Source organism: Mustela putorius, unplaced genomic scaffold, assembly GCF_011764305.1.
Source record: "Mustela putorius furo isolate JIRA1106 unplaced genomic scaffold, ASM1176430v1.1 tig00000695_pilon_pilon_pilon, whole genome shotgun sequence".
NCBI classification, from domain to species: domain Eukaryota; kingdom Metazoa; phylum Chordata; class Mammalia; order Carnivora; family Mustelidae; genus Mustela; species Mustela putorius.
The window spans coordinates 2,344,252-2,368,709 of record NW_025421447.1 but is presented as its reverse complement, the minus strand read 5'-3'; the positions used below and the strand labels follow the sequence as shown (position 1 = coordinate 2,368,709).

Sequence of the window (24,458 nt, the reverse complement as noted above, 5' to 3'; positions counted from 1 at the left end):
GAGCCGAAGGTAGACCCCCAACCACCTGAGCCACCCAGGTACTCCTGATCTCTATATTCTTATTAAATCTTTCCTTAGAGAAATTCTAAACATTCATGGGCTTTACAAAGTTCTGCTTTCAGGGGATGAAGAGGCAATCAGAATCCTTAGGCTTAATAAGCCTATAAAAGAATTAACCAAGTAGTACCCTGCCTCAGAGTCTGCTCTCAAATAAACTAGGTACCATAGCCATAAACTCATGAAATAAAGGGAAGAGATTCAGCAGCTTCTCTCACAATAAGTTGTTTTACAAATCTGAAGGTCTTGATGTATCCCTTTATTCTTTTATGTTTACTTACATAACCTTAAAACCCAGAGATAAGAAGAATAAATGGAGTTAAAATGAGCTAAACAGGAGTTGAAAAACATACAATTTATAGAGTAAGAAACTTATATCATTAAATTCACATCATTCACAGCTCAGAAGTAAGCAGCAATTTATTTTCCTACATAATATTTCTTTCCAAAGCAAAATGTATGATCAGTCAGAACGATGGAAGTAATTTCTAAATGCTGAGTGATAGATTCTGAAGAACAAAAAGAATTGTAAAAACAATCCAGAATTTTATTACTGACATCTTTTTTAAGATTTTACTATTTATTTGACACAGAGAGAGATCACAAGTAGGCAAAGAGGCAGGCAGGCAGAGAGAGAAGCAGGATTCCCGCTGAGCAGAGAGCTCCATGTGGGGCTCGAACACAGGACCCTGAGACCATGACCTGAGCTGAAGGCAGAGGCTCAACCCTCTGAGCCACCCAGGTGCCCCTCCCTGACACCTTCTTTAAAAAAAAAAAAAAAAAAAAAAAAAAGGCTTTACTAAGATATCATCTACATAACATACATATTACTCATATAAAGTATACATTTCAGAAGTTTTTAGTATATTTGCGAGGTTTGTGCAACTATCACTTCTATTTAATTCCAGAACATGTTCATCATCCCCAAAAGAAATCTTTTTCTTCTTTTTCTAAGATTTTATTTATTTATATGAGAGAGAGAGATACAGTGATAGAGGGAACACAAGCATCAGAGGGAGAATCAGGCTTCCCGCTGAGCAGGGAGCCCAATACAGGGCTCAATCCCAGGACCCCAGGAACATGACCTGGGCCGAAGGCAGACGCGTAACCATCTGAGCCACCCAGGCGCCCATGCAGGAAGAAATCTTATACCCATTAGTAGTTACTCCTCATTCTCTTCTCCCCTTGGTAACCACAAATCTATTTTCTGTCACTAGAGAATTGCCAATTTTGGAATTTCATATAAATGGAGTCATATAATATGTTGCCTTTTGCATCTGACTTCTTTTCATTTAGCACTACATTTTTAAGGTTATTCATATTATAGTATCTCATCCCCCCCTCTTTAAATTTTATTTATTTATTTTTTTAAAAGATTTTATTTATTTATTTGACAGAGAGAGATCACAAGTAGACAGAGAGACAGGCAGAGAGAGAGAGGGGAGCAGGTTCCCTGCTGAGCAGAGAGCCCGATGCGGGACTCGATCCCAGGACCCCAAGATCATGACCTGAGCCGAAGGCAGCGGCTTAACCCACTGAGCCACCCAGGCGCCCCCCCCTTTTTTAAAGGGAAACAAGTTTTTGTTTTATTTTTTAAAGATTTTATTTATTTATTTGGCAGGCAGAGATCACAAGAAGGAAGAGAGGCAGGCAGAGAGCAAGGAGGAAGCAGGCTCCCCACTGAGCAGGGAGCCCGATCCCAGGACCCTGGGATCATGACCTGAGCTAAAGGCAGAGGCTTTAACCCACTGAGCCACCCAGGCGCCCCTCATTCCCTTTAATGGCTCAGTAATATTTCACTGTGCAGCTGTGTCTATCGCCTTTTGTTTATCCATTCAACAGCTTAGGTTATTTCCATTTGGGACCTATAATGAATAATGCTGCATTTGAACAGGGTATTTTGTGTGAACTGTTTTCATGTTCTGGGTATATAGTTAGAAGAACTGCTGAATCATATAACTACATTTAACTTTTTGGAAAACAAACTATTTCCCAAAGTGGCCACACCATTTTTACATTCTCACCAACACTTGTTATTTGTCCATCTTTTTGACTACAGCCATCCTAGTGGGTATGAACTGGTATCTCACTGTGGCTATGATGTGCACTTCCTTTAAATGTATTTTTTTAAAAACAGTTTATTTATTTATTTGACACACAGAGATCCCAAGTAGGCAGAGAGGCAGGCAGAGAGAGAGGAGGAAGCAGGCTCCCTACTGAGCAGAGAACCTGATGCAGGGCTTGATCCCAGATCCCTGGGATCATGACCTGAGCTGAAAGCAGAGGCTTTAACCCACAGAATCACCCAGGTGCCCCTGATATGCACTTCCTTAATGACCACTAATGTTGAGTATCTATTCATGCTCTTACAGGCCATTTATGTATATTCTGTTTGGAGAAATGTCTACTCAGATCCTTTGCCCATTTAAGAAACTGGATTGTCTTTTTTTTTTTTTTTTAAGATTTTATTTATTTATCTGACAGACAGAGATTACAAGTAGGCAGAGAGATGGGGAAAAGCAGGCTCCTGGCTGAGCAGAGAGCCTGACGCGGGGCTATATCCCAGGACCCTGGGATCATGACCTGAGCCAAAAGCAGAGGCTTTAACCCACTGAGCGACCCAGGCGCCCCTGGATAGTCTTTTTATTTTTTTTTAAAGGATTTATTTATTTAGGGGTGCCCGGGTGGTTCAGTTGGTTAAGGGTCTGCCTTTGGCTTGGGTCATGATCCCAGGGTACTGGGATCAAGCAACTAAGGGATCCCTGGTGGGTGGGGAGTCTGCTTCTTCCTCTCCCTCTGCCCCTCCCCCTGCTTGTGCTCACTCTCTCTCAAATAAATAAATAAGATCTTTTTTAAAAATGTACTTTTTTTATTTAGGGGCGCCTGGGTGGCTCAGAGGGTTAAGCCTCTGCCTTCGGCTCAGGTCATGATCCCAGGGTCCTGGGATCGAGTCCCGCATCGGGCTCTCTGCTCAGCAGCGAGCCTGCTTCCTCCTCTCTCTCTCTCTGCCTGCCTATCTGCCTGCTTGTGATCTTTGTCTGTCAAATAAATAAATAAAATCTTAAAAAAAAAAATGTACTTATTTATTTGAAAGAGAGGGGGTGGGGCGGGGAGAGACTCCTGAAGCAGTCTTCCTGCTAAGCATGGAGCCTCATGTATGGCTTGATCCCAGGATTGAGATTGTGACCTGAGCCCAAATCAAGAGTCAGCAGCTTAACCTACTGAGCCACCCAGGCACCCCATATTGTCTTTTTACTATTGAATTATAGTGATTCTTTATATAATCTATATATCATGTCCATTATCAGATATATTATTTGCAAAATTCTTCTCCCATTCTATGGGTTATAGTGTATTTCTTGATTATGCAATATTAAGCACAAAAGGTTTTATAAAGACCAATTTATCTATTTTTTTCTATGGCTACATATGGTTTTGCTAGCCTAAGAAACCATTACTCAGGAGCCTGCTTCCCCCTTTCTCTCTACTTGTGAATTCTTTGTCAAATAAATAAAATCTTTTTTTTTTTTTTTAAGATTTTATTTATTTATTTGACAGAGAAATCACAAGTAGGCAGAAAGGCAGGCAGAGAGAGAGAGAGGAGGAAGCAGGCTCCCTGCTGAGCAGAGAGCCCGATGTGGGACTCGATCCCAGGACCCTGAGATCATGACCTGAGCCGAAGGCAGCGGCTTAACCACTGAGCCACCCAGGCGCCCAATAAATAAAATCTTAAAAAAAAAAAAAAAAATCAAGACTCAGGGCACCTGAGTGGCTCAGTCGTTAAGCGTCTGCCTTCAGCTCAGGTCATAATCCCAGGGTCCTGGGATCAAGCCCCACATCAGGCTCCCTGCTCCATGGGAAGCCTGCTTCTCCCTCTCCCTCTGCTTGTGTTCCCTCTCTCTTTATGTCTCTCTCTCTCTCTGTCAAATAAATAAATAAATAAATAAATAAATCTTAAAAACAAAACAAAACAAAAAACCCCAAGAGTCAAGGAAATGGTTTCCATGTAGAGAGGGGCAAGGGAGACAAAAGAAACAGGTAAATTATAAAAGCGAAATCCATACCCTCCCCCAAAACAGTTCTTTACAATATTATTACTGGAGGAGATGGCTATTGGTAACCAGGAGCCAGATAAGTTTTAAAACTGGTTTAAAAGGAAGCAGCAGGAGAAGACAACTTTTTAACTATCTCAAGTATAAAGTACACTAAGTGAAAGAATACTGAATTGGTTAAAAGTTCTCTCTTGCTATGTTATTAATGTAGTAAGTAGATAATACACCAATACAACTAAATAGAAGACACAGGAAAACTGGGTTGAAAGAACATTGAAAAAAAGAAAGAATTTATTTATTTATTTGACAGAGAGAGAGACACAGTGAGAGAGGGAACACAAGCAGGGGGAGTATGAGAGGGAGAAGCAGGCTTCCTGAGCTGCAGAGAGTCCAATTCAGGACTCGATTCCAGGATCCTAGGATCATGACCTGAATTGAAGGCAGAAGCTTAACTACTGAGCCACCAGGTGCCCCTGGAACATTTTTTTTTTCCCCAAGATTGACTAACTGATTGATTTATCTGAGAGAAAGAGAGAGAAAGCATGTGCGCAGGGGCAGGGACAGTCTCCAGTAGACTCTGTACTGAGTGCGGAGCTCAACATGGGGCTCAATCCCACAACCTCGAGATCACAACCTGAACCAAAACCAAGAGTCCAACACTTAACTGACTGTGCCACCCATGAATCTCAAAAATGGAACCTTCTTTTTTTTTTTTTTTTAAGATTTTTATTTATTTATTTGACAGACGGAGATCACAAGTAGGCAAAGAGGAAGGCCAAGAGAGAGGCGGAAGCAAGCTCCCTGCCGAGCAGAGAGCCCAATGCAGGGCTCGATACCAGGACCCTGGGATCATGACCTGAGCTGAAGGCAGAGGCTTTAACCTACTGAGCCACACAGGTGCCCCAAAATGGAACATTTTTTTAATTCACTCTATTCTGAAGTCTCATCCTTAAACCTAGATTAGCATTTCAAGAATATAAAATAAGGGGTGATATAATTGTATCAATAACATAAGATAAGAAGAGAGAGTGAGCACAAACAGGGGGAGAGGCAGAGGGAGAGGAAGAAGCAGAATCCCCACCCACCAGGGATCCCTAAGATTGGGTGGCTCAGTGGGTTAAAGCTTCTGCCTTAGGTTCAGGTCATGATCCTGGGTTAGAGCCCTGCATCGGGCTCTGCTCAGCGGGGAGCCTGCTTCTTCTCCTCTCTCTCTGCCTCCCTCTCTGCCTACTTGTAAACTCTGTCTGTCAAATAAATAAATAAATAAATAAATCTTAAAAGGAAAAAAAAAAAAAAGAATGCTTACATAGTTATAGAGTTGTCTACATTATGCAAAAAGGAGATGGCTAGGCAAACTGATCTATTAATGCATGCTTATCTATGTGAGAAAAATTTTTGGAAGAATACGCATGACACATGTAACTGTGGTTACCAGTCTATACTCACTTTTTTTCCCATTAGTATGGGTTAACATTTTAATTTGAATATTAAAAGTATCTCAGGGTCCTGAGATCAAGTCCCACGTCAGGGGCCCCTACTCAGCAGGGAGTCTGCTTGTCCCTCTCCCTTTGCCCCTCCCTCTACTCATGCTCTCTCTCTCAAATTAAAAAAAAAAAAAAAAAAAGAAGAAATACAGGAGAGTTGCCTGGGTGGCTCAGTTTGCTAAGTGACTGCCTTCAGCTCAGGTCATAAGGCTTATGTCAGGCTCCCTGCTCAATGGGGAGCCTGCTTCTCCCTCTCCAGCTCCCCTGTGCTTATGGTCCCTCTGGTCTCTGTCATAAATAAATACAAAAACTTAAAAAAAAAAAAAGGTTCAATAATACCTAAAGTTGGCAATGATATGAAGAAGAAGCTTCTGGGGGGCACTTATTCAAAGCAACCTATTAGGACAATTTGACACTGACTATCCAATTTTAAATACCTGACCCAAACAATCTCACTTTCCACTAAAGAAATGCTCACATAGTGGGCACAGATATAATGCCTGAGAATATTCACCAAGTGTTGTTTGTAATCACAAAAAAATAGGGACTATAATAAATAAATAACAAAAGAGGAGTAAATGGTTATAACCAAAAGTAAGACCACTAAGTATACTTTTTTTTTTTTTAAGATTTTATTTAGGGTCCCATGGGTGGTTCAGTCGGTTGAGCGGCTGCCTTCGACTCTGGTCATGATTCCAGAGTCCTGGGATCAAGCCCCACATCGGGCTCCCTGTTTAGCAGGAAGCCTGCTTCTCCCTCTCCCACTCACTCTGCTTGTGTTCCCTCTTTCGCTGTCTCTCTCTCTGTCAAATAAATATATAAAATCTTAAAAAAAGGGGCGCCTGGGTGGCTCAGTGGATTAAGCCGCTGCCTTCGGCTTAGGTCATGATCTCAGGGTCCTGGGATCGAGCCCCGCATCGGGCTCTCTGCTCAGCAGGGAGCCTGCTTCCCTCTCTCTCTCTCTGCCTGCCTCTCCATCTACTTGTGATTTCTGTCTGTCAAGTAAATAAATAAAATCTTTAAAAAAAAAAAAAATCTTAAAAAAAAAATTTAAAGATTTTATTTATTTATTTGAGAGAGAGAGAAAGCACAAGAAGGGGGAGGATCAGAGACAGAAGCAGATTCCCTGCTGAGCAGGGAGCCCAATGTGGGACTCGATCTTGGGACTCCAGGATCATGACCAGAGCTGAAGGCAGTCGCTTAACCAACTGAGGCATCCAGGCGCCCCACTATATGCACATCTTTTTTTTTTTAAAGATTTTATTTAAGTAGGCAGAGAGGCAGGCAGATAGGGAGAAGCAGGTTCCCCGCTGAGCAGAGAGCCCAAGGCGGGCTCCATCCCAGGACCCGGGGATCATGACTTGAGCAAAGGTAAAGGTTTTAACCCACTGAGTCACCCAGGTGCACCTCACTATATGCACTTCTAATGGAAATATAAACTGATATAACATTTCTAGATGGCCAGTTCAGGAAAATTACCAAAATCCTAAAAACTGTGATGACCTTTGATTCAACAATCTGAAATTTATAAATACATTCTCAGAACTAAGGATATGAGAAAAGATAGACATGCTCACCACAGCTCTTTAGAGCAGCAGTACAGGCCTTCACTACTATTACTGTTAATAACAGTTAACCAAATGACAGGAAATTCAGCTGACCCCTGAACAACTCAGGGTGAACTGCACGGGTCCACTTGTACGTGGATTTTTTTTTCAATACATACAGTACAGTACTGTGTTGGTTCTCTTTTTCATGATTTTTCGAATAATGTTTTCTTTTCCCTAGCTTACTTTATTATAAGAATACAGTATAATACACATTACATCCAAAATACGTGTTAATTAACTGTTATTAACAGAAGGTTATCTTTAAGTAAGCTTTTGGGGAGTCAAAAGTTATATGCAGATTTTTTTTTTTTTAAATGAGAGAGAGAGTGAGCGAGCGAGCGAGTGACCATGAAAGGCGAGAAGGCCAGAGGGAGAAGCAGACTCTCTCCTGAGCAGAGAGCCCAATGTGGGACTCGGTCCTGGGACTCCAGCATCATGACCCGAGCTGAAGGTAGTCACTTAACCAACTGAGCCACCCAGGCACCCAATATAGGCAGATTTTCAACTGTGCAGCCAGCTGGCACCCGACCCCAAGGCTGTTCAAGGGTCAACTGCAGAGTTATTCATCAACAATGTTACAGACACACATTTGTTAAAATGAGAACATATTCATTACATTAAAAGGGGAAATGGGAGGCAAAGAGCAGAGTCTGTATGATCCACTTTTGAAAAAAGCAAATCATTACATACAGCATATGAAGTATATAAAAGTACATACATGTACAAAATAAAAGTTACAACTAGTTATTCTCCAGGTCGTGAAATTACACTTAAATTTTTTTTCTTTTATTTTTTCACTGTACTTTTTCTTCAATACACGTAATATTCTTTTATTAATAAAGCTATTTTTTAAAAATTCTTTTGCAGCAACATAATTGATTCTACGAAGTGCTTATTCTACTTATGAATCTTAAGACATAACTTTCCAATAATTCATCTTTAGATTGTAAAAACAGTCATCAGAAATGAAATAGAAACCAGTACTATACAGCTTCTCTAGTCAATAAACACACTAAAAACACTACTCTTTCACCATTTCCTTCAAGTAGACAACAACCCTATCCTATTTTTCATACCCAGGAACCAGTAACCAAATGAATCTGCCAGAGAAAAATCCAGAACAAAGCTGCCCTGGAAGAATTCTTAACAAACTAGTAGGGCTTTTCTACTTAAAATAATAATAATAATAATAACAACAACAAAAACAAACAAACAAAAAACCCAGATCTCTTTAATAGTTAGGAATTTGGGGTTTACATTTTCTCTCCTAGAAATTATCAGCAGCAAGAATCAGGTGCCCTCAGACTTGAAACACCAACTTCCAATTCAGCACTAACTCAGAAGGAACAGCACCACTCCTGAATTACTTTCATATCACAGAATCATTACTAAATTTCACTCCAACTAATAGAACCACATCAATACCTAAAACTAAATGGGTACAGCTGTTCCTAAGACCTCTTTAATTCTCTTACCCTCTGGCCCAGGAAGAATTTCCAGATAATCCCACTTACCATTGTTGTTGGCAATTAGTGTGACAAGAGTCTTCTTTGTACTGTCGCTGTTCTGTGCCCCGCTGCTACTAACGGTGGTGGATGTAGAGAGGTGCCCAGCAACAGAAGCATGGGCAGCGATGGGCACTGGAGCCGAGACTGGCTGCTGGCTCACAGAAACTGTGGGGAAGGGGAGGCACAGTCACTTGGAGACAGGGACAGATGACACTGAAGGATACTGTTCTAATCCTTTTTCATCTTGTTGTGGGTCTCTAGAAATTTACTGCTTTCTTTGCAAACCCAACTGTGCATCTGATTTCTCCTTCTACCCATCCCTTACTCTACCAATTAGACACAAAGCCTTCTTCATCTCATACTGCCTGGTTAATTTAAATTTAGATCACGAGCTCACTGAAACAGTATTTTAAGGTTTTGCTTATATAGTACAAGCAAACCTCTAGGACCCAAAGGTTTATTATCACCACTATTGGTATTCATAACCATGCATGCACAGTAAGACATCCACAAGATCCCAAACAGTGTCCTGTTTCAGCCTAAACCAATGCCGTCTTCAGGTCTCAAGGCAGGGAAGATAAAAATAAAGAGAACAACAAATACAATTTACAGGGGGAAAAGAACTATCACCCACTTTCTAAATTCAGGGCAATCTAGAATTTGACCCTGCAGCATCACCTTCTTCAAAGAGCAGCTAACAAGCCTAAGTTTATAAACTTTCCATGAAGGCAGACACACAGAAAATTCTGCTCAGCTCACAAAGGAAACCAAAATCAAGTTAAAAAAAAAGAAGAAGAGGAAGAAGAAGAAGAAGAAGAGGAAGAAGAAGAAGAAGAAGAAGAAGAAGGAGAAAATGACTACGGGATCCTGTTTTTGACTGGGTATATAAATGAACACTGATACACACCACTACTTTGCATTCTCGTTCATTGATTATTTTAAGAGGATTGATAAATATTTGATAAGCATTAGTTAATTCAACTGTCAATGTTTTAAATGAATTAAGTACAGTGTTTCTGGCTTTATGTATGAAGAAACCAAGGCTAGAGTTTACAGACTAGAGCATGGGAAAAAAGCACCAGTGCCACACTGAGGCATCCCTGGATTCTTAAAGTCCTCTTCTGCCTCACACTTTCTTAACAAAAATGCAATCCAACTGAATCAATTTAAATAATTTAAGATCATGAGCTTTTGTTACCTGTAGGAGTTTTATCCACTGAATTATAATCTTCAACGACAGAATCCTCAATGACATCACTGATTTTCTGCCATGGCTCCAGCTCCTCCTCCTCACATTCCATAAAGAGGTCGGTGTCCGCCATGCTACAAGAAAAAAAGATCTCAGAATGAGAGAAATAGTTTTATACAAAATATGGAATCAGATTCTTTTTTTTTTTTTTAAGATTTTATTTATTTATTTGACAGACAGAGATCTATAAGTAGTCAGAGAGGCAGGGAGAGAGAGAGAGGAGGAAGCAGGCTCCCCGCTGAGCAGAGAGCCCAATGCGGGGCTTGATCCCAGGACCCTGGGATCATGACCCAAGCCAAAGGCAGAGGCTTTAACCAACTGAGCCACCCAGGCACCCCTGGAATCAGATTCTTGAATCTATCAGTAACCCACCCCCGTGCTCCCTCTATTTCTCCTAACCTCCCCGCTCCCACATTTAGAAAGATCCAAAATTATAACTTTTATTCTTGAAAAAAAAAAATCATTATGAATAAGACCATAGAAAACTGTTCAATAATTAAGAGTCTAAAAGTTTAATTTATAATACCTAGGGTTTGGCTGTGATTAGGGTGAGACAAATCATGAAAGTACAGGGTGTTTAATTTAAATGTTTATTTTGGAGGGTGCCTGGGTGGCTCAGTGGGTTAAGCCTCTGCCTTCGGCTCAGGTCATGATCCTAGGGTCTTGGGATCAAGCCCTGCATCGGGCTTTCTGCTCAGTGGGAGCTTGCTTTTCCTCTCTCTCTCTGCCTGCCTCTCTGCCTACTTGTGATCTCTCTATCCATCAAATAAATGAATAAAGCCTTTAAAAAAATTAAATAAAATAAAGAACCTCAGTCTAGTCCCAGTTTATAAACGTAGGCTTGTTAGTTGTTCTTTCAAAACAATGATGTTGCAGGGTCAAATTCTGGATTGCTCTGAATTCAGAAAGTGGGTAACAGTCTCCCCCCAAATCCTTGTACTTCACCATGATTTTGGAGTTAGCATTTACTTTGAAAACACTTGCCTAAGTTACATGCTTCTTATAAACATAAAGCTTAGACCTTTGCAATGCTATTCTGCACCCCCCAATACTAATTGACTAAAGGTCAATCTGCCTTGGAATTGTAGAAGCATTATGCTCCATGTTCAAACAAAGCCTTTAATGCAAAGGTTCTCACAGTGCCCTTAGTATTTCAGAAACTTATTTTTACTAAACCCCTAAGCCTAAAAAAACAAAAACTACCAACTTAAAACTAAATAAATAGTCTAAGTAGCTGGATCCAACTTGATGGATTCGTTTTGAAGATGCCCAAGAGATGGTGTTATTCCCTTGAAATGTCCCAGGTGAGTCAGCTGTAGCCAACTGCCCACAGTTTCAGTGGGTAAAGTGCCTAACTTGATTCTAACTGGTCTCTAATATTCTATTTTAATTATTTGTCTTCCCAGACCAAAATCACAGAGGGGAGAAGATACATACAAGGGGAAAAAAAACCCATATATATAAGGTACCAACTTAAATTTTCTTAGTTTTACATTGAACTTATCTATATAAAAGACGATGCTAGCCAGAAACCGAATTAAAAAGAAGCCAAATCCGTATCACGGGCATTCCTTAAGCAAAGACTGCACAACACAAATTTCTGTATTGTCCAGTCCAGTTTCACTGAAAAAGAAAACATTCTAAACAACTTTGCTTTTTATTTTTATTTTTTAAAGATTTATTGAGAGAGCAAAGCAAGTGAGCCAGGGAGAGAGCATGCACACATGAGGTGGGGGGGGGGGGTTCAAGGCAGAGAGAGGGCTCCCCAATGAGCAAGGAGCCCACCCCGCCCCCCTACCCCTGTCACAGGGCTCAATTCCAGGACCCTGGGATCATGACCTTTGTCGAAGGCAGACACTTAACCAACTGAGCCACCCAGGTGTCCCAACAACTTTCTTTTGTAACTATTTAGTTTTATACCAGTTCTCTTTGCTGTTTAACTTCTCAGGCTCATAGCCAACAGACAAATAATGCATAAATATCAAACAACCAGCAGAAGGCATATAAACTGTGGATGATAACCTCTATAGATGGTTCTCAAGCACCTTTTTTCAACCCTGACAAGATGCAAGCAAAGCAAAATCCCCTACATATGCTGAGCAATCAATAAGAAACTTTCCTTCTGAGTAAGCAGAGCTATCTGAATGCAAATTGTGGTTTTCAACGTCATGCATATGGATATTTTAATAGCATATCCAAAAGTCTGGTCTTTTACCTCAACTATTTACAATATTTAAAGAAACTTGAGTACATGTTTTATTTTGTAATGCAATGAGTTGTAGTAAGAATAATCAAAAGTTTCTTCCACGTGGTCACAAAATCATACTATGTTAAGTCCTCCCATGAAAAAGATACTCTAAGAGCAGGAAGAGTAAATCTGAAAAGAGGACTAAGTGTCTGTCACCTAACCAGTTTCTACCAAGTGAGTGAGAAAAAGAACCCCCCAGATATATGCTCTGCTAAGACAACCAATAAAAATTAAAAGATTCAAGACAGGTAAAAAATTCAACTCAGAAAATAGTTTCCAAGTTCTTTACAATAAATAAGATGGAATTAACCAATAGGGCTTGTCAACCCAGAAAAAAAAAAACAAAACAAAACAAACACATCTGCTAACTCAGCACATTTCACAAACTTGTATCTAACACCTCTGAAAGATACTGAAACCAAGTTATGTTTTTTTTTTTTTTTTCAAACAGTCCAAAATTATGGCCTAGACTCTTATCTCTGAGCATGATGATCACTCTTTTAGCACCTACAGTTCAGGTTCAGTTGAAAAGATGGGCCACACCACAATAGAGATACCAACTTAAATACTTCGCAAACTTGAAAAATGAAAATATGAATTTAGCACCTTTCTTGTAGTTTTCCAGTTATCAAAAAGAAACTTTCATTAATATGATGAAATGCTGTTATTTCATATCTCTACCAAGATGCTCATGACAGAAACATCATCATTCTCTGTGGTCTTTCAAATGATACATGGCATATAGTTACCTTTCAACTATTTTTGATCAAAGAAGGCAGGAATTACTAAATACGCAGTACTACAATATATGGATCTTCCCAAACTATCACTCTACTCACATTTAACACCTCTTTCCACACCAAACCTTTAACTTAATTTCTCACGAGGAAAACAAAACAAAAACCTGGATTCCCCCCACCCCGCCTCTTCTCTATTATTTTGCTGTTAAGTGCATTCAGACTTAGTACTTCTCACATTAACAAAGAAGTTGAAATTCAATTCTTACTCAGTTTAGGGGTATTTTCATTTCTTCTGAATAATTGCCAGGTAAAAAAAATGGATTTCAGAAAATAAAGGCTAGCACACAGATAATGCAGGACCACATCAAGAAGAAAACTTGGGATGGGCAGCAAATTTGAGAATCATACTATAACCAAGTAAAAGTGGCAAACTTTGATCACATTCCAATTATGAGTCTCTGAATCAAGAATGCTGTGATTCTTTTCTGCTATTTTAAAAATGAGATATAGGGGTGAGTAGGTGGCTCAGTCTGTTAAGCAGCTGCCTGAAGCTCACAGGTCATGACCCTAACCCTTGCTCAGCAGGGAGTCTTCTTTTCCCTTTCTCCCTCTGCATATGCCTGAGCACACTAGCTAACTCGCTATCTCAAATAAATAAATAAAATCTTTATTTTAAAAAAATGATAAAAATTCTAATTAAATACAAAAGTAAATATTGTATCCATCACCCAGCTTCAAAAATTACCCACTCAAAGTTGTCCTTGTTTTATCTATGCCCTCCCTCCTTCATATTTCTTTGAAGCTAATCCCTATCATATTCATATATATTTTGGTATGCAGCGCTAAAAGATAAAGACTTAAAAGATCATATAACAAAAACGTATCATTAAATGCCTAAAAACTGACAGTCCCTTAATATCAACTTTCAATTCAAATTCTCTCAAATACCATACTTCTTAAAGTTTGTTCAAATTAGGATCCAAAAAAGGTCCATATATATCATTATTTGGGTAGTTTCCTGTATCTTTTAATTTCTAGGTCGTCCTTCATCTTTTTTTCCCCCTCCCTTGCAATTTACTTGTTGAAGAACCAGTTTACCTCTTATAATTTCTACAACCAGGATATTGCTGATCCCATACCCATAGCATTTACATGCCTCTGTGCCCTGGATATCTTGAAATGGACAGTTGGACCTAGTGGCAGGATTAGATACAGGCTGAACGTTTTTACCCTAAGATTACTCATAAGGATGAGGCTTTCCTCCATCAGTAGGCATGCTTAATGCTGGATCTAATAATTCTATATCATTCCTTCTTCATTTATTAACTGGGACAAAAAACAGGGGCTCCTGGGTAGCTCAGTTGGTTAAGTGTCGACTCTTGATTTATTTTTTTTTATTTTTTTTTTTAAAGATTTTATTTATTTATTTATTTATTTGTCAGAGAGAGAGAGAGAGAGAGCGCGAGCGAGAGCGAGCACAGGCAGACAGAGTGGAAGGCAGAGTCAGAGGGAGAAGCAGGCTCCCTGCGGAGCAAGGAGCTCGATATGGGACTCGATCCCAGGACGCTGGGATCATGACCTGAGCTGAAGGCAGCTGCTTAACCAACTGAGCCACCCAGGCGTCCCTCGACTCTTGATTTAAGCTCTGGTCATGATCACAGGGTTATGAGATCCAGCCCCATGCTGACTCTGCACTCAGGGGGGGAATCTGCTTAAGAGTTTCTTTCAATTTCCCTCTATCCCAGACTATCTCTCTAAAAATAAAATAAATAAATCTTAAACCCAAACAAAACAAAACAAAAGACAAAAAGCAGAGGTACCTGGCTGGCTCAGTGGGGAGCCTGCTTCCCCCACTCTCTCTGCCTGCCTCTCTGCCTACTTGTGATCTCTTTCTGTCAAATGAATAAATTAAAAAAAAAAAAAAAGAACTGTGTATGGATTACATAAAGGGAAAGCATATCATAGAGGACATTACTAAGAAATCTTCACCCATGCCAGTGGTTTTTATCTAACTCAATGATACTCAAAAATGGGAATTTGCCCCTGAGAAGACATTTGGCAATGTCTGGAGAAATTTTTGGTAGTCATAACTATGGGTGGGATTGGGGAGTGGTGCTACTGGCATGGCCAAGGGTGCTATTAAACATCCTATGATGTATACGTCATCCAGGGACTTAATCTGCTCTAAAACGTCAATAGTGCCAAGACTGAGAAACCTTGATCAAAAGGAATCCATGCTCTGAAGGGGAAAATTTTCATTCCACATCCTATGCATCAAAAACTACCTTCTTTTTATTTATTTAAGAAAGAGCAAGCACAGGGGGAGGAGCAGAGGGTGAGGAAGAAGCAGGCCCCCCTCTGAGCACAGAGCCCCACATGGGGCTTGATCCCAGGACTCTGATATCAAGACCTGAGCCGAAGGCACACACTTAATAGACTGAACCACCCAGGCGCCCTTATCATTTCTTTTTACAATACCTATCTTTGCAAAAACAGAAAATGAACAAGTTTCCGATGAACCATTCAGATGGTTGTATCTCACAAAATAAAAACATTTAATTTTTATAAAGCTCCAATGCATTTGGTTTGTTTCACCTTATAATCATCTACCTGTGAAACTTGATTTTCTCTTTGCATTTACCTAACAACTTCTGTGCCATTCTTTTTTTTGCCCAAGTACCTAATTTCTCCTCATAAAACAGGAGCATCATGATGTCGATCTTTTAATCAGTATTGCTTGTAACTGTTGGTACGTTAGTACTGACTAGTGAATAATTTTTGTGAAAATAATTTCCCAAAGTCTTTTAATTTAATCTCCATTTCTAAAATTTCTGGGTTTTTACTTTAAAAGTTTATTTATTTATTTGTGGGTGGGGGAGAGAATATCTCAAGCCGACTCCTTGCTTAGCATGGAGCCCCATGCAGGACTGGATCCCAGGACCCTGAGATCACGACCTGAGCCAAAACCAGGAGTCAGACGCTCAAATGACTGAGACACACAGGCACCCTAAACTTTCTGGTTGACCCCTTTACAGGAATTCCTCTATAGGTTGCGTCTGCTAAATATATCAACCCTTCTTGCCTGTCCAACTTCCAAATCATTTTCTCAGAGGGCAGTGAACAAAATAACATGAAGCAAATCTATTTCTGTGTTTTCTCAAAGTCTTATTGTTATGTTTGAACTTTAAGTTACAGAGGTAGCTCTATATCTCAAAAACCAAAGGTTTTGACAGTATTTGAGTTTAAACAGAAAAAGTCAGCCAATAATCCAAACTCTGCCTGTCACCAACGATGTATGGCTTGTTCTTCTGTAAACAAACAAGCCACCGACCAAAATGTTTAACCTTAATTAAATGAAGCACTTAAATTTAACTTGCATTTTGTAGGAAACAAAACAAAATAGGAATAAAAAGCACCATAAGGAAATGAAGAGGTAAATCCAGAAGGTGGGACACGCTATAAAGAAATAATCAGACAAATGCAGAATATAGAGCATTCTATAAAACTAGTAACACGTTCTCTTTAAAAATGTGACACACACACCAAACTGAATTTAAAAAAAAAAAAAAAAAAAGGGGCGCCTGGGTGGCTCAGTGGGTTAAGCCGCTGCCTTCGGCTCAGGTCATGATCTCAGGGTGCTGGGATCGAGTCCTGCATCGGGCTCTCTGCTCAGCGGGGAGCCTGCTTCCCTCTGTCTCTCTCTGCCTGCCTCTCCATCTACTTGTGATTTCTGTCAAATAAATAAATAAATAAAATCTTTAAAAAAAAACAAAACAACTAAAGAACCATAACAAATGCAACATGTGAACCTTTATTGGATTTTGGTTCATATAAAAACTATAAATGACAATCTGGGAACAAATGGAACATTTGAATATACAGATTATATACTAGATGATACTTGGGAATTACTTTTTATTATTTTAATTTTTAAATTTTTTTTCTTAAATCTCAAGTCCACTATAGTTAATGTACCCTGTTAGTTTCAAGTGTACAACATAAGTGATTCAACAATCCTACTTATTACCCAGTACTCATCAAGAGAAGTGTACTCTTAATCCCTTTATTTCACCTATTTTCCCCCACCACCTAGGAATAACTTTTACATTTCCTTAGAACAGTTACATCAGAGTTATGCAGGAGGATGTATTTATTCTTAGCAAATGCATGAAATATTTACTGGAAGTGTCATGACTCACTTTCAAGTGTTTCAGCAAACATGCACATTTTGGTACTTTCTTTATAGACATTAGTACGTTTAAAAAAAAAGTCATGTCTGGGTAATGGGTTCGCTGCCCATACTTGTACTGTATTCTTTCACTTTTACATGCATGAGGTTTTGCTGTTGTTGGTTTTTTTGTTTGTTTTTACAGATTTCACTTATTTATTTCAGAAAGAGAGCACAAGTGGGGTGGGGAGGGGGGCAGAGAGGGAAAGGGAGAAGCAGGCTCTCCCCTGAGCAGGGAGTCCAATTCAGGACTCGATTCCAGGACCCTGGGATTATGACCTGAGCTGAAGGTAGATGCTTAACCAACTGTGCCACCTTGGTGCCCCCTATGGATGAAATTTTCTTAGTAAAAAGTTGGAAGATCAGATGAGTAAGATCTGAGGATCTAACGCAAAACATGGTGACTATAACTAGTAACACGGTATCATATAATTGAAATTTGCTGAAAGTAGAACTTAAATTTCTCACACAAAAAATAAATGAGATAATGAATGTATTCATTAACTAGATGGAGAGAATCCTCTCACAATGTACAGGAAATCACCATAATGTACACTTTAAATCTCTAACATTTTATTTGTCAATTACACCTCAATAAAGCTGAAGTTTTAAAAAAGAAAAAAGCTGGGGGTAAAAACTACCTATTCATATTTTGGTTGTGATATTTTTGTGCTACCCTATTCTGCCACTATCTTTTTGCCATTTACTAAAACTGGTAGCCTTGTTGACTCAATTTTCTGTTAACATGTTCTTATTTCTAGGAGCAATTTTCATATAGATTGTATATACATACTTCTTAAAATGTCTATGATAATTAAATAATGTTAGAAAAAAGACATGAATCTAAGGTGGATTATGTAGGCTACCAAGGAGGTACTCTAAGAGGAGATGAACTTTGCCATCTTCCATTAATCCAACCCATTATCTGACATCTTGGTAACCTATCTAATTTCTGTATTTTATAACAGTAATTATATTGACAACATAATTTTTGTGTACTCAGTAGGCTTTACTCAACACTGAGGCTCACACAAGACTATCAGCAATTCCCATAGCGTTGTAAATCTCTGGCATTCATCTTTCTATCCACAATATGGATATACCAGATACATCTTTCTAGAGAGAAATTAATTAATTATATCTTAAGTGCTGACAAATATGGTAGTCTATACTCAAGCCCTAATTAGTAGAGTCTACATAATTGAAAAGCAAGATTCAAAGAATCTTTACAAACAACCTGTTATTTAAAAACAACAAAAAGAATCCAGTAGATACACCTGTCAGTCTACTTTTGAGGTTATCTACCCTCATCTCAAATAATATTAGGAAAACATGTTTTCTACCAAAACTCTCCAGACAGATTTGGCTCTTGAAGCTTTCAACTCCTTTAATTTGTCTGGTTCTTTCATAGACGTAAATACCAGGAATGAAGAATTCAGAATTTAACATTTTCAATTCACTACTGGTACATACCCGCCCATAAACCAAGATAAAAAGAACAGGAAAAATGTTTTAAAAAACAAACAAAACATTTAAGAATACACTGTCTTTCTTTTTTTTTTAAGATTTTATTTATTTGACAGACAGAGATCACTAGTAGGCACAGAGGCAGGCAGAGAGGAGGGGGCGCAGCAGGCTCCCTGCTGAACAGAGAGCCTGATGCAGGACTCGATCCCAGGATCCTCGGATCATGACCTGAGCTGAAGGCAGAGGCTTTAACCCACTGGGCTACCCAGGCCCCCCGAATACACTTTCTCTTATACCAAGTGAGAAAAAAAAATAATCCTCAAAACAACTGGCATTTGTTTTCAAGTTAACTCAGTTTTTGGCTTTGAAAAAGATTAATTTTAGAAAACCTATAGGACTGACTACTTAATACTTAACGTGGCTATAAAACTAATTATTATATCTTTAAGAAGCTTTTATTTATCCAGTCTTTTTTTTTTATATAAAAGATTTTATTTATTTATTTGACAGACAGAGATCACAAGTAGGCAGAGAGGCAGGCAGAGAGATAGAGAGAGAGAGAGAGGGAAGCAGGCTTCCTGCGGAGCAAGGAGCCTGATGCGGGGCTCCATCCCAGGACCCTGAGATCTTGACCTGAGCCGAAGGCAGCAGCCCAAACCACTGAGCCACCTAGGCGCCCCTATTTATCCAGTCTTTTGCATGACCTATTTTGTCTCTTACAGAATCTAACAGTTGTAGAATTTCACATATAATATTCACAACATGTTAATAATCTAATACTCCCAAACAAAAAATATTTTCAATTTAGCAGACAGCAAATCTATCGAGAAGCAGCTGGATGTAAGTTACATGCTCTTTACTAAAACAACAATTAAAGCAGTAAGTTCCCTATTTTTAAAGGGCTAAATATTCAGAAGTCCCATTCCCAAGAAAAGCTCTTCCTCACTGACAGTTGTTATGATACCTAAACCTCATTTCTACTCCCTCAATTTCATTTAACTTTGTTAAATACCAGTAATATGTTAGTTAACACTTACCTTTTCTCCCCCCAAGTTACATGTAAAAATGTTTTTGTGGATATGGCTTTAATATCACAAACCAGAAATGCCAAAGAATCTATAAAATTTTGAACAGATTTGACAAAGGCACCAACCAGCTCTAGGTTTGTAATTTAAATCAGAAATCTCCACCCTCAACAAAAAAACACAAATGTAGAACAAAGATGGAAACATCACCTGGAATGTATTTTATTTTACGGTGATACCCCAGACATTATTATGTAATTTACACTCATCATCCCAGTGAATTCTTACAATTGAAGAACTAAGTACTTCATTTTACAGATGAGAGGTTTAGAGAGATTAAGTAATTTGCCCAAAGTTATGGTTAGTAGATAAAAATGCAGGCCAGGATTCAAATCAACCTTTTCCTCTAGAATTCTTCCCCAAGCCATTGCTTCTTTTTATTAACTCCAATGAACATTTGTAAATTCTCCAGTTCCTAAATGGAGGCAGATCTGGATGATCTCAAAAGCAGAAGCATAAGACACACCAGGTCACTCTCACATTTTTTTGGTCTTGAGACCCCTTTACAGTCTTAAAATTATGGAGGACCCTAAAGGAGTTTTTATTTATGTGGATCATACCTTTTGATATTTACCATGAGGCATTACAACAAAATAATTAAGTACTTAACAATGCAATTAACAACAAACCATCAGTTAACATAAATAACATTTTCAATTAAAAGCTATTTTCCCCCAAATAATTAGAGAGTAACATTGTTTTATATTTTCCCAATTTTTAAGGTCTAGCTTAATAGAAGACAGTGTGGTTCTCATAGCTGCTTAATGCATTCTGTCTGTTGCTCTATATTGCTTTGATTAAGTATATGGACTATGTGGCCTCACAGATAGCAGGAAAAAAGAAATGTATAAAAACCTTTTCAGGTAGTTGCCTACATTGACACAATACTAGAACTCAACAGATGGTAGTTTCTTTAAGAATAGCTGCATCTCGGGGCGCCTGGGTGGCTCAGTTGGTTAAGGGACTGCCTTCGGATCAGGTCATGCTCCTGGAATCCCGGGATGGAGTCCCACATCCGTCTGCCTGCTAGGCAGGGAGTCTGCCTCTCCCTCTGACCCTTCCCCTTCTCATGCTCTCTCTCATCCTCTCTCTCTCTAAATAAAATCTTAAAAAAAAAAAAAAGAATAGTTGCATCTTGGAATCTAAATCCCTATCAATCAACTTTTCCTACTTTGTCACATATTAAAATCCACTGGTGTAGGAATGCCTGGGTGGCTCAGTCAGTTAAGCATCTGCCTTCAGGTGAGACCTGATTCCCAGAGTCTTGAGATGGAGTCCCGCAGGGAGCCTGCTTGGGATAGCGCTCTCCCCCCTCTCTGACAAATAAATAAAATCTTAAAATAATAATAATAAGGTAAAGTAAAATAAAATATACTGGTATACCTTGCATCCTGAAAGGATCATTGACTCATGATGATTTTGAAACATCAGATATTGATCACTTAGGAAATAAAGATTTACTGAGATGCTCATCCTTCAAATGCTGACATATTTCACTATAAATATAAATATAATATAAAAAGATTTAAAAATCACAGTCATTAACACTGATGTTTTAAGAAAAGGCTTAAAAGGACTGGGAAAGCCATCAAACCTGAGATGTCAACTTTTAACAAATTCTAATTTTCACTCACAAATTTTTGTCTTTAACAACAAATACTGTCATTTGCTTTCCTCAAAATGACAGGCTCACCTCGCTATCAAGAATGTGCCAAACATTAAAGTGAGAAAAACTGTAGTTTGCCATTCGTTCTTCCAAGTAAAAATGCTGTTCCATCAAATAAGCAGCTCATAACTCAATCTCACAAGTGAGAAAGATCATACCTTCTTACGCAGCGTAAGTGCTTTATGCATCCTTCCCATTCACATTCTTAAAAATTAAAAAAAAAAAACTACTGAAGAGTTGAGCTTTAGTAAAAATCATTTTTACTGGTTCATCAAAAGCATTCTCACATGGTGTGCTAAGGCGCCACCAGTACTTTTACCCAGCTTTGCTTGTGAACCATCAGTGCAAATGTCACTGGAAAAAAGATAAATCGCATCTTAGCGTTTTCTATTCTGAAAATAGTTATGACCTCTCAGCTCCCCTGAAAGGGTATGAAGAATCCCCAGAGATCAGCGGGTCACACTTTAAGAACTGCTTTCCCAGGGGGCCTGGGTGGCTCAGTTGGTTAAGCACCTGCCTTCAGCTCAGGTTATGATCTCAGGGTCCTGCAACCCAGACCAACACCCAGCTCCCTGCACAGGGCAGAATCTTGCTTCTCTCTCCCCCTCTGCCCCTGCAACCCCTAACTGTGCTCTCTCGTTTGTTTTCTCAAATAAATCTAAAACAAACAAACAAAACAAAACCTTGCTTTCCTAGATTATACCACCAAAATCTAGGTGGGGGTGGAAACAAACAAAATCCTGTTCATCCCAAGAATCTCCATCTGTTCTTTTAGTTTGAGATACACCACCATCATGACTGTTATAACGGTACTTTACGGGGAAGGACTAATCAAGGACGTAAATTGTCATTTAATTGTTTTAATATTATATACTGAGCACTTTCACACTAAACCAATAATTCTCAATGGGGTGATTACCTCAGCCAAAGGGCTGCAAGTTAAAAATGTAAAAACGATGGCACTCCCTAAGAGTCTCCCAAAGAGACTTGGGGATCAGCTCCCAAAGGAGCTCTTTCAGCAATCTCCAAGAACTTTATAAGTATCCCAAAGTTAAAGATTGTGCGAACTAGTTCGAATTCAGAGTCCAACTCCCAGTCCCAAGAGCAGCTCAGGGTCTGGAAATTCAACGTCGTTCTTCAGGAAGCAGCCCTGTCTGCCCCTGCCATTTCCCCTCCCTCTAGAAGGGAAAATCCTTTGAAAGTAAAACCATTTCTCTGGGGTTTTGAGCTGCGGTGGGAGGTGTCTAAAAAAGAGTGTTGCAGACTAGTTTACAATCTGCAACAAAAAGGCAGTTGTTCTGAGATGGTAGAACTCTTTCCCAATTTCCATTTCGAAAACGAGACTGGGTTAATTGACTTCCATGACTCTTCTCAGCTCTACCTTTTTCTGAGCTGAGAACGTCCAAAAAAAGTGAGCAGAGATACGTCCAGTTATGTCCTGTTAATAACTCCGCGTCTGATGGGAGAGGAAATCAGGGCAACTCGCAGAAAGGAAGGAAAGCAGGTGGATCAACGAACCACTCCTTTCCAGTGGGTGCTGAGAATCTAGAAAAAATAGTCCCTTGGATAAACATGGCGCCCACCGCGGCAGGATATAATCATCAGAAAATAAAAGATTTTTCCGCCTCATCCCATCTTATAAATCACGGCGCCAACCCAAAGAAATTTTAGGACCAAGGAAGAAGACTTTGTAAACTAACCGCAGTGCACTAAGGCTTAAGATGTACTACTGGACCGAGCTGAGATTACATAACACAAGAGAGCGGCACAGCGATCACTCATTTTCCTCCTCGCGCTCAAAAAGGCCGCCCCACTCCTTCGCCGGCGGGGGCGCGGCGGGAGAACAGAGCACTACCCCCCACCCCAGGACGTCACCTCGCCGCGGCCTCGCCCCCTCGCCCGCCCCTCCCGTCGCGCCCAGCAGTCTCACAGCCGCCCGCGCCCCCGCCCCCTTCCTCGCGGGCCGCCGCCTGCGCCCGCGCCCGCCCACTCCTTCGAGACGCCTCGCGCCGGGCGTGCGTGTGGACGTCGGGTGTGTGCGGGGCCGTGGGGCGCGAGTGCGCGCGCGCGCGCGCCGCGGCGGACGCCGGGGGGCGGGGGCGGGCGGCCGGCAGGCAAGTAGGGGCTGCCCGGCCCGACCCGCCGCGCTGCTACCGCGGCTCCCGGGGCGCACGCACTCACACTCGCGCTCGCGCGCCGCGCCCCACGCCCGCCGCCACCGCGAGCCGCACCGCCACTTGCGGGGGGGCGGGGGCGCGCGCCACTGGGCCCCCGCCCCCACCCCTCGCGCACCCGCCCCATCCCCCTCTCATTGTCTCGCCTCGGAGCGCCTCGCCTAGCGAAAAGATAACGGAACCCTCGGGAGAAGGGGGTGGGGAGAGAGAAGTCCCGCTCGCTCACTCACCTCCCGTGGTCGTCGCCGCCGGTAGTCTGACCCGAGGAAGGCGCCGTCGCCTTAAAGGGACCTTGCACCCGGCGCCGGGAGAAGGGGGTGGGAGCAGGGGAGGGGACGGGGGCTTGGGGGAGACGGCTGAGAGGGAACCGTTGAGAGCTCGTCTCCCCGAGGGTGAAAGAAACCTCCCTCGGGTTCGAGTGATTCGGGGTGGATTTTTTTTCCCGAGGGGGGCGGGGGGGCCCCGAGGGAGGGGGTGGGGGGGCCAAGGAATGCGGCTCCGTGTACGGGAGCTGGCGCGGGGGAGAGAAACGCCGACTCCCCCCACCGACCCTCTCGCCCCGCGGAGGGATACGTCTCGTCACTTCCGCCCTCCCCCTCTCGTGGCCTTTCAATTGGTTGGAGCTTGTGGCACGTCATGGGCTCAGCCTAACCCCTGCCTGGGCTTCTTTTCTAGTCAAGTTTGTCTGGGCCTGCAAATAAATAAATAAATAAATACTTTTTTTTTTTTTTTTTTTTTTTTTAATGAAATAAAGAATAATTAGCCTCAGAAGCAACATATAAATTTTGGTGAGAAAAATGGCATTTCCAAAGAAGAGATTGCCCAAATCACTTGCCTCGACTTTCCAAGTAAATTTGGGAATCTCCTCACTTTCCAGCCAAGGCTTGAAC

General features: G+C 40.7%; 1 protein-coding gene across 6 annotated transcripts in view; it reads right to left on the bottom strand.

The window, feature by feature from the left end:
* POGZ (pogo transposable element derived with ZNF domain) overlaps positions 1–23,931 on the bottom strand; it is a 49,581-nt gene extending 25,650 nt beyond the window's left edge. For 3 of the 6 annotated variants that reach the window (XM_045083072.1, XM_045083074.1, XM_045083073.1), the window contains exons 1-3: positions 23,799–23,931; positions 9,910–10,034; positions 8,718–8,876 (exon numbers count right to left, since the gene is read on the bottom strand). In XM_045083072.1, the coding sequence (XP_044939007.1) occupies positions 8,718–8,876; positions 9,910–10,033 (283 nt within the window). In that variant the 5' untranslated portion in view covers position 10,034; positions 23,799–23,931. Of the gene's footprint in view, positions 1–8,717; positions 8,877–9,909; positions 10,035–21,111; positions 21,135–23,798 lie in introns of those variants that run through there. The other 3 variants (XM_045083075.1, XM_045083076.1, XM_013047967.2) reach the window with 2 other exon arrangements.
* Between the last annotated feature and the right edge of the window lie 527 nt (positions 23,932–24,458).